Consider the following 11025-nt stretch of genomic DNA (forward strand, 5'->3'; position numbering starts at 1 on the left):
AAATTGTAATTAGTGATGCTCTTGGAGTTAATTCTGATGGAAAGCCATTAGCTGCTGATTATCATGATCAAAATGACGTTCCAAGTGAAAATGATTATTCTATTTCTTTAAGAATTCAATTAGGAGATTTTGTTTATTCTACTTCTGGTGATTTAGATGGACAAGACAATAGTTCTAGATTTGGTTATCTTTATCATAATGTAGAATCTTCATATAAAGATGTTGTTGGAGAAGTAGATTTATATAAGGCTAATCATCATGGATCAGAACATTCTAATAATGCTGAATGGTTAGGAGTTCTTAAACCAACAGTTTCATTAATTTCATGTGGTCATGGTAATCTTTATAAACATCCAACTGAACCAGCTGTTTCTTTAATGAATAAATATTCAAAGAAGATTTATCTAACTGAAGATTGTAATGCTGCAGTTACTGATAAATTTGATAAAATTGTAATTGTTGGAAATGAAATAATTGTTCATTACCCAGTAGATGGATCTACATTTACTGTTACTGACCTTAATAACACTTTCAAACATTCATATAATGTGAAGAAAAATAAACCACAAAAAAAGCGTTGAAACAATAAATTGCTCAAAGATGAAGAATAATATATCTTATTTTTATTTTCTTCAGAAAAGAAGAATGTAAATCAGAAATAAACAAACGTCAATACAAAAAACAGTCATTGAATTATTATGGTTTATTTGATTATGAAATATGTTAATTAATAATATAAAGAATGAAGTAAGAATATTATGAAAGAATATCAAATGAAAATGATATAAATGAAATTATATAATAATAATATAATAATATAATAATAAAGAAATATTCATTAAACATAAAATAAGAAATAAAGAAATGACATTTATTTCAAATTGAAAGAAACAGTAACGAAGAAGATTAAAAGAATAAATAAACCAAAATAATTTTTATTCACAAAACAAGAAGAAAAACTAAATAATAAAAAAGAAAAGGGTACGAAAATTAGCAAAGAAAAAATGCATCTAAATAATTTACAAAAAAGAAAAAAGATGCAAAATATTTTGCATCATTAGAATATTCTACTTATTATATTTTGCTCCTAAAAAAATAAAAAAATAAAAAAATATGATAAATACAGAATATATAAATATTTATGTTTATATTTTATATTCATTTATATTCTGTATGAAATATTAATGAAATGAATGATTTGATTATTCATATTTATTTTTATTATTTTTATTCTTTTGATTATTATGTTATTTATGTATCTTATTTTTATATATTTATTTCTCTGTTTATATTATTTATATCATTGTATTCTTCTTATTATCTATATATTATTATATTATTCTTATTTTATGTTTTTTATGTTTATATTATTTAGATTTTCTTATTGTTATTCTTTTCTATTTAGTTGTATTTGTTTATTCATCTTTTCATCTTTTATATTATTATCATTTATATCTATTTTCATTTTATATCTACTTTCATTTTATATTAATATTAATTTTATCTTTTATACTTTCAATTTATTATTATATCATTGACTATTATTTCTCTATTTATTTATCATTTATTCTTATTATTCTTTTGTTTTTCTATATTCAATCTATGTTATATATTCATATCATTTTCATTTATATGTTATCACTTATTATATGTTATAATAACATAACACATATTATTGATTATATAATAAACATCATAATGAAATTATACATATAAATAATAAACATAAAAAAGAGTAAAATATTTTCAACAATAAAATATTGTTAATCATTTTACATCATTAAATTAGACACTTTTATTTCATATTTCTAATTTTTACATTAAAATTACATAATTTATTTCTTCTTTTATTACATCTTTGTGATTTATTATTTTTATATTCTTCTTCTACTTTCTTTTTATTCTTTTATATATTTATATTCTTTTTATATTATTTGTTTTTCGTTGTTTTTCTATTTCTTTCTTCTATTATTTATCAATTTTATATTCATTCATTCTTTTTATTTTGTTTTTATTAGTTCTTGAGTATTGTATATTTCTTTAATATTTCATTTATATATTATCAAAATATATGTTTTATTGATTTTATGTTGAACAAAATATTAAATAAATCAATATTTTCAATGTTAAATATTCATTCTTTATTCTGAAATGTTGTTTATGTTTATTATATTAAATGAATATGATGAATGAATATCAATATTATTGTTTATTTGATTTTAAAAAATAATAAATGAATATGAAATAAATGAATATGAAATAATAAATGAAATAATGAAATAATGAAGACAATGAAATGATAATATTGAACAAATCAAATAAAGAATATATTGAATATATCATTATTGTTACATTATTATTTATTATTTCAATTATTAAATATTAATAAATTATTATTCATGAATATTTAATTGATTGATATTTTACAATTTCATTTTCATTTTATTTAATAAATGAAATATAAATAATGAATGAATGAATAATAATTTAATATATGAAATAATAAAAAGAAAGATAAATAATAAAGAAATATGATGTATTTAATATATAATATAATTTATTATCAAATATAATAATATCAAATGATGAATTATTTTTATTTCAAAATATTTTGCATCAATAAAATATGTTGCTAAATATTTTGCATCATTAATTTTTGCATCATTAAATTTTGCACTTTTTTTGTTTGTTTCAATAAAATTTGCATCCTTTATTTTTTTCATTCTTTTCTTCTTTTATCATCTCTTTTCTTTTATTACACTTTATCTTCTTTCTTTTTATATTCTCTCCTTTCTACTTTTATTCTTTCTTCATCATATCAAACTTCTTACTTTCTTTTTATTCTTTTATATCATTCATTCTCTTCTTTTTCAATTATTTGCTTTTTTCGTTGCCAAAAGAAAATAATCACTCAAAATAATGATATATATGAATTGAATAATCTCCATTACATATTGAATAAATGACAATTCTATTATCACTTATTTATTTCTACTTTTATCTTTTTTGTAAACATTGATAATTTGTTTATTTTAATCATAAAAGTAATGATAAATAATTTATTTTAAAATACAAATAATGTCTTTTAACTATTCAAAAAGAACTTAAAAAATTACAATGGAATTTGACGAATTGATTGCAAAACATAAAATCCAAATGGACCAACAACTTTTAGAGTCAATAAAAAAGCTTTTAAAACACCAAAGTGGTTCATATTATTTTGTTCATAAAAAGAAGCTTATAATTCAAATACTTGTTAATGAACACCTTTCTATTCATGTTGTGGTTCGTTTTGGAAAAGTTAGTTATTATATTCACAATTCTACTAAAGATGTAGACAACCCATTTATTGGAGCACATCAAAAAGCACAACACTGTAACCTTTGGGAATCAACTTCATTATATGCTTCAGTAAGAAAATTAATACAAAATTTAAAAGATATTCCAATAGATTATACTGAAAGAATGAAAGAATTAGAAAATTTAAAAACACAGTTGTTAAATAATATGATTTCAATACAACAGTTTAAAAATAAATTTTATAAGATTTGTGTTTGTAAATATATGAGAGATATAGCCATAACAAATCTCAAAGAAACTGAAGAAGAACAAAGAAAGATATTAGTACAAAGAGTTATGTTTACACTTGATAACATGAAAAAAAACAAGGCAATCACAATAGAAGAATATAACAAATTCAGTGGTATAGTGAAGAAAAAAAACCAAGAAGAGTATTTTTATAAAAAATTAATTGACAAATAAATATTTCGTTTTTTATAACAATATTAAGTTTATTAAAAACAAAAAAGTTAAAAAGAGTAAAAATCAAGAAAAAAAAAATATGAGAACTAGAAAATCATAATTTTAAAATAAATGTTATTAATATTTGGTATACTATTACTTAGTGTGACAGCTCAAGGACAAACAACAGGGTATGTTTCTCAAGGAATACAACGAGTAGGAAAAGGAATTAGTTTATTAGAAGAAAAAATGAAAGCATTAGAAGAGACAGAAAGAAATCTTATGATTGAACTTGATAATGATAACCAAGATATGATTCATATTGGATTGAGAAAAGACAGACAATTAGCTCGTCAAAAGATTAGAGAAGAAAAGAGAGCATTAAGAAAAATTGCTAGAACTAAAAGAATGGTATTAGCTAAAATGTATAAAATTTTAAGAGTTCTTGCACCTGTAGAACAAGGAAGATTAGTAAGACAATTAAATTTGATGAATAGACTTCATGTTAATCATTTAATGCTTTTAGGTGCTGATGAAGCACAAGCAGTATTTAACTATGGGTTTGTTGCACAACCACAAGTTGACCAATTTAGACATGAAGGAATGATTATGCAAGGAAATGATATGGGAGATTATCTTATGAAAGACAAAGAAACAGATGAAGTTGAAAAACAAAAAAAGAAGATGGAAGAAGTTGAAAAACAACTTCAAGTTATGGAACAAAAATATTCTACTAATCCATATTTAAAGAATTCATTAAAACAAAGAAGTGCAGAAGTATATAATAAGTTAATGGATGAAATGGTTGTTAAGATTGAAAAAGCAATTTCAAAGAGAGGAAAAGAGTCATATATTTTAGCTCGTAAGATTGATGATCAAATTGAACAAATGGAAATGAAGATGGAATTAATGACACCAGAAAAAAGACTTGAAACAGTTAAGAAAATTAATATTATGAAAAAACAAAGAAAGAATTTGGATGGTAATGTTGAAGATTATAGAAGTAAATTAATGAAAATGATGAATAAATTAAAGCAAAGTTCATTAGTGATGAAAAAAGCAGCAAAGAAAGCAAATAAAATGAACAATTACATTAATAAAAAACATTTAAGTAAAGAGACAGTTATTAAACATGGTACAGCTGCTGTATTAGATATTTTAGAAAAGAAAGCAGGAATTGTTATTGACACTAATAAAAAACAAAAAGAGAATACAATGAAATTAATGAATATTGAACGTACCGCACCAAAGACTGTTGTTAAGAAAGAAGTAAAAAAAGGATTAGAGAAGAAACAAGAAAATGCAGAAGAAATAATTAAAAAAACAGCAATAAAAGAATTAAAAAAAATTGAAGAAGAAGAAAAAAAAAATAAACAACAAAAACAAACATCAATTAAAAAGAATATTAATTTTAATAAAGAAATGAACAAACCATCTGTAATTCAATCTAAAACAAATCTTCAAAAACAAAAGAAATTAATAAAAAGATTAAGTACAATGGAAGGATTATTAAAAGAAATGGCAGCAAGTAAAGAAATGGTAGAAGAAGAAATTCATTCTGCATTAGAAATTTAAATTGAACACTTTTCTTAAATAACATTAAAAAGAATTTTTATGTAATTTAATAAACAAAAAATAAAAAAGAAGTAAATTCAATTATTTAATAATTTGAAATAAAGAAATTCTTATTTATTTTCAAAGAATTTATCAATTGAATTTTGAAGAATAGATTTAAATTGAGAACGATCAACAACAGAAGAGAAACATAAGACTATATGATCTTTTTTATTTTTTAATTGTAAAGAGAATAAATTTTCTGATTTACTTTTTTTTAATTCATCAATATTAATAATTAATTCATTAAATTTTGAGAAAAATTTAAAAGTATAACTCTCTTCTTTTTCATCTTCTTCTTGTTGTTCTTTAATTATAATAATAGAATCATTAAAAATCATTACAACATATTTTCTATCTGCTTTACCATTTACTTTTATTGTTTTTATTAAAATTCTACCTTGTGGAACCATTTGAATTTCTTCTGGAATATGAAGAGTTTTTGAAAAGTATTTTTGTGTTTCTTCAGTTAATTCATTAATTTTTGAAGTTTCATTAACTTTATTAGCAACTTCTTGAATCATTTCAAGAGCTTTTTTAATATTATTATAATCAATATGACTTTGTTGAGTATGTTTTAATAAATCTTTTAATAACAATTGATATCTTGGAAGTCTTTGAACAGGAGTTATTAATAAATCAGAAATTGAACTTTTTGAATAAGGAGATTGTTTATATTGTATTTTAGAATAAAAAGGAGCAAATTTATGTGGATATTTTAATGTTTTAATAAGATCAATTGTATGTCTAAAGTTAGAACAATATTCATTGTAAACTTTTAAAAATGGAATGAATGTTAAAAAAATATTTCCTATTGTTGTATTACTATTAAATCTACAACATCCTTTTATTAAATCACTACAAAAAACTTTATTGATTTGAAAAACAGTTTCTATATTTGAAAATAATGTTTTTTGTTCTTCATAATTTAAAATTTCATTGTTATTTTCTAATGGTCTTTTAATATTTTCAATTGTGTATTGTAATGTATCAACATAATTAATTTCAGTTGTAATAATTTCATTTATTACAGTTCCTCTATAAATATACTCATTTATTTGAGGTTGGATTTTATGTCTTCTAATAGCCCTTTGTAAAATATTTATTGAAGCAATTTTTTGATATTTTTTAACGTATTGAAATAATTCTTCTTTTAATTGACTATTTAGTCTAAGATTATCACATTCATTTTCTTTTAATTCTATCATTTGTTTTCCTGTTATTTTACATGAAAATAATCTAAATGCTAAAGATCGTTTCCCTTCTTTCATCATTTCTTTAACTAATCTTTTATTACTCCATCTACTAACATCACTGTCATAAGCAAAACATTCAACAGGATAATGTTCAATAAATACATGATTTTCGTCCATTTCGTTAATTTAACGTTTTCAAGATCATTTCATCGTTTTTGGATTGGATAAATTATGTTATTTATTACAACAAAAATTAAATGATTCAAAAAATATAAATTTTTTTTTTAATTAAAAAAAAAGAAATTAAAACAAAATAATATTTTATAAATATTTTATAATAAATAAATATTTTATAATAAATAAATATTTTAAACAATTTTTTTTTAGTCATACTCTTTAATGAACTATTTTTATTAATTAAGTCTCAATGTCTGAAAATATCTGTCTAACTCTTAAAGAAAGAAATAAACTTAAGAATGCACTCCAAAACAAAGTTGTAAAAGGAGAACAAATCACTGGAAAAGAACAAACAGAAATAGAAAAGTATATAGAAAAGTTACAACAAAATAAAGGAGAATATAAATATGCATTTGAAGAAACAAGTGATATGAAAAACTTTAATGAGTCAGTTCCTGATATGAAAAGAAAATATGATTTTGAACTTGATACATTTCAAAAACAAGCTATTTATCATATGGAATTAGGTGAACATGTTTTTGTTATTGCACATACTTCAGCTGGTAAAACAGCTACAGCTGAATATGCTATATCTATTGCAAAATCTAAAGGAATGAAAGCAATTTATACGTCACCAATTAAAGCATTATCAAATCAAAAGTATTATGACTTTAGAAAAATTTTTGGTAAAGTTGGTATTATGACAGGGGATGTTGTTATTCAAGGAGAAGATGATCTTGTTACCATTATGACAACAGAAATCCTTCGTTCTAAATTGTATCAAGACTCTAAATTTATTGAACAAGTAGATTGGGTTATTTTTGATGAAGTTCATTATGTTAATGATGAAGAAAGAGGTGTAGTTTGGGAAGAAGTTATTATGAGTCTTCCAAAACATGTAAAAATGTTAATGCTTAGTGCAACTGTAGAAAATGCTATTAATTTTGCTGAATGGATTGGAAGAACAAAAGACCAAAGGGTGTGTCTTGTAAAAACGTTATATAGACCAGTTCCATTAGAACATTATGTTTTTTGTAAAAAAAAAGAAGAACTTCCATCAAAACTTATATTATTTAAAAAAGGAGAAAATACTTTCCTTTTAAATAATTATACTGAAGCATATCAACGTATTGTTCCTAAATTTTCAAAAAATAGAAGAGTAAAAGATCAATTACATGGAGTTAATTCAATAGAAGAATTAATTAATTATTTAGAACATGACACAAAACTTCCAGCTGTCTTCTTTATTTTTAGTCGTAAATTAGTTATGGACTATGCTAAGAAATTAGCAAAAGCAACTAAATTCGATACTAATCCATATAAGATTAATAGCTTATTTAAAGAAATGACTGAAGGACTTGTAGAAACTGAGAAAAATTTACCTCAAATAAGTGAAGTAAAAACATTATTAATGAGAGGAATTGGAGTACATCACGCTGGATTAATTCCATTCTTAAAAGAAATTGTAGAAGTACTATTTTCCCAAGGAGATATTAAAGTATTATTTGCTACTGAAACTTTTGCAATGGGAGTAAATATGCCTGCTAAATCTGTAATTTTTCCTTCTGTTGAAAAGTTTGATGGAAAAGAAAATAGATTTTTATTACCAGGAGAATATACACAAATGGCAGGAAGAGCAGGTAGAAGAGGTAAAGATGCAGCAGGAAATGTTATTATCTTTCCTAATCAAGTATTACCATCTCCAAAACAAATGCAAGAAATATCATGTGGAGCACCAGCAAAGATGATTAGTCAATTTTATATTACATATTGGATGATGTTAAATTGGGTATGTTTTGGAGGAGATAGTCTTACACAACAAATGATGAAATCATATTCAAAAATTGATTTATTTGAGATGGCTCAACGAAATAATTTAGCTGAAGAAGCTAGAAAATTACTTCAACACACTACTACTATTTGTGAAAATCCTGAATGTGATCATGACGCATTAAACCTTATTAAAAAAGAAGTTAAAGACATTAAAAAAGAAATAACTAGAGAAATAATTGAAGCAAAATTTAAAGGAGGCAATAATTTTAATATTAATGGAAGAGTTATAAAATTTAGAGCAGGAAATGAGAAAAGATATTTTGGAGTTATTATTGAACCATTAGACAATGGATCAATGGTCTATTATTTTGATGAAAAGAAAGGGATAAATGAATTTATTTTATTTAGTGATATGATTGCTATTTATCAGAAACAGTTTAAAGCAAAAGGAGGCAACAATTATTCAGAAGCAATTCTTGAAATAGAAAACAACCAAAGGCAAGCTTTATATGATAGGTTAGTAGGATTTAAAAAAAATAGAGGAAAAGAACCATTTTTCCAACCATACCAAAGTGAAAAAAAAAGACCAAAAGAGTATAGTTCTCTTATACAACAGTACAATGAAAATATAAAAATAATGAAAGCAATGCCAGCATATTCATGTGTTGCTTATAAATATGGGGAAAAAGAAGATAAGGCACAAAGACAACTTGAAAAAATGATTGATGAAATTACAGGGAAATACAAAATGAATAAAGAACGAGTTGACAGAGAACTAAATTTAAGATTGGAAGTACTTAAACATTTTAATTTTGTTGATGAGCATAATTTATTAACATTAAAAGGAAAAGTGGCAAAGGAAATGGTTAGCTCAGATGGAATGATTTTAACTAATATGATGTTTGATGGAGTATTAAACCGATTAGAAATTCATGAAATGGCAGCTATTTTCAGTGTATTTGTATTTGAGCCAAGCAATGAATCACAAGAAGAATTAATTGATCACTTTAGTTATCAAACAAAATCATTAATGAGTCTTGTTGACCAATACGCAATGGAAATTGTTGATTATGAAGACTCTTTAAATCTGGAGTATAATATTGAAAAATATGTTAAATTAAATTTTGGTCTAATGGAAGGAGTTGCTTTATGGGCATTAAGAAAACCATTTAATGAAGTTATTGATTCTTCAGCCACTACTGAAGGGTTAATTGTCAGATGTGTGTTAAGAATGGAACAAGTTTGTGAAGAAGTAATAAAGGCAGCACAAATCATTGGAAATGAAGAGTTACTTAATAAAACCACTCAATTACTTGGATTACTAAAAAGAGATATTATTAATGTAAAGAGTTTATACTTAAGAGATACTGCTGTGGTGGAAGGTAAAACTCATGTTGAATCATTTAAGACTATCAATGTTGATACTAATGATGACCTTGAAGTGTTATGTAATGAAAATAATGGGGAAATTGTTTTATCTGACGAAGATGACGTTAATGAAATTTCTTTTGATGATGAAGATGACGTTAATGAAATTTCTTTTGATGATGAAGATGACGTTAATGAAATTTCTTTTGATGATGAAGATGAAACGTCTCACACCAATAATAAAATAAGTGAAACAACTCAACCACATAATGAAGGAGAAATTGAAATTGATTTTTAATTACTAAAAAATTAAACAATAATTGATTGTTGTTGAGAATAATTTAACAATGAGTATTCCATAAAGTTTCATATGATGGATAAGGCCATTCTTTCTGTGGAATTAGACCTTCAAGTTTATCAATATAAACACGTACTTCATTAATAATATTCATTGCTTCATTTGCCTCGATGACACAAGATGAGTTTATGATTTTATCTCTTTTTTCTTTAAGTAGTTCAATAGAAGATATCATTTTATTAAACCATTCCAACATATTTTCAACTCTCTTATTAATAATTGATAAACCAATAATTTGAGTCTGTTTTTTTTCTTTAGCTAATACATCCATAACAATAGGAATAATTTCACGTTCAACCATGTCTAATAATTGGTTGATATCAATTAATGATGTTGTTACATATGCCTCTCCTAATATACTGACTCTTGCATTAACCTCTTCTTCACTTAGTACAGTAGTGTTTTTAAACATTTCTTTACTTCTAGATAATGCATCTAATGCCATGTCCATAGTTTTTATTTCTTTAATTCCATTAATTTCCATTGTTTTTCTATATTTATTGTCATAACAATCTTCATTATAAACAATTTTTTTGTGAAGAAGTATTGTTTCTTTGATAACTTCATCAACTGCATTCTTTTCACTTTTTCCATCATGAATCTTTTTTTCAATTTGATTTACCATTTGTTCAATAGATTCTGCAACAACCGTGTTTAATACAGTAATAGGCCAAGCTGCATTTTGTTCAGAACCAACAGCTCTAAACTCGAATCTATTTCCAATAAATGCAAATGGAGAAGTTCTGTTTCTATCACTTTGGTCTCTTGCTATTTTCGGAAGCATTTCAAGATGAAAAT

The 11025-nt window shown here is 23.5% G+C and overlaps 6 protein-coding genes across 6 annotated transcripts; 4 read left to right on the top strand and 2 right to left on the bottom strand.

Moving 5' to 3' along the window:
• Positions 1 to 705, top strand: EHI_125130 (competence protein ComEC, putative; the record flags this gene model as incomplete). Its single annotated transcript, XM_001913849.1, has 1 exon — positions 1 to 705. A coding segment is annotated over one exon (581 nt), but the record flags the coding sequence as incomplete, so codon positions are not given.
• A 2412-nt stretch (positions 706 to 3117) lies between these two features.
• Positions 3118 to 3762, top strand: EHI_125140 (uncharacterized protein; the record flags this gene model as incomplete). The annotated part of the gene is made up of 1 exon (XM_643560.1): positions 3118 to 3762. One exon carries the CDS (start codon positions 3118 to 3120, stop codon positions 3760 to 3762), a length of 645 nt encoding a protein of 214 aa, XP_648652.1.
• Positions 3763 to 3873: 111 nt separating this feature from the next.
• EHI_125150 (uncharacterized protein) lies at positions 3874 to 5316 on the top strand (the record flags this gene model as incomplete). Its single annotated transcript, XM_643561.1, has 1 exon — positions 3874 to 5316. One exon carries the CDS (start codon positions 3874 to 3876, stop codon positions 5314 to 5316), a length of 1443 nt encoding a protein of 480 aa, XP_648653.1.
• A 110-nt stretch (positions 5317 to 5426) lies between these two features.
• On the bottom strand, positions 5427 to 6728 carry EHI_125160 (guanine nucleotide exchange factor, putative; the record flags this gene model as incomplete). The annotated part of the gene is made up of 1 exon (XM_643562.1): positions 5427 to 6728. The coding sequence occupies one exon, from the start codon at positions 6726 to 6728 to the stop codon at positions 5427 to 5429; it is 1302 nt and encodes a 433-aa protein (XP_648654.1).
• Positions 6729 to 6978: 250 nt separating this feature from the next.
• Positions 6979 to 10167, top strand: EHI_125170 (DEAD/DEAH box helicase, putative; the record flags this gene model as incomplete). Its single annotated transcript, XM_643563.1, has 1 exon — positions 6979 to 10167. The coding sequence occupies one exon, from the start codon at positions 6979 to 6981 to the stop codon at positions 10165 to 10167; it is 3189 nt and encodes a 1062-aa protein (XP_648655.1).
• Positions 10168 to 10210: 43 nt separating this feature from the next.
• On the bottom strand, positions 10211 to 11011 carry EHI_125180 (glutamine synthetase, putative; the record flags this gene model as incomplete). The annotated part of the gene is made up of 1 exon (XM_001913850.1): positions 10211 to 11011. The coding sequence occupies one exon, from the start codon at positions 11009 to 11011 to the stop codon at positions 10211 to 10213; it is 801 nt and encodes a 266-aa protein (XP_001913885.1).
• Between the last annotated feature and the right edge of the window lie 14 nt (positions 11012 to 11025).

The sequence above is a fragment of the Entamoeba histolytica genome, genomic scaffold (assembly GCF_000208925.1).
Source record: "Entamoeba histolytica HM-1:IMSS scf_1104750518213 genomic scaffold, whole genome shotgun sequence".
NCBI lineage: Eukaryota > Evosea > Mastigamoebida > Endamoebidae > Entamoeba > Entamoeba histolytica.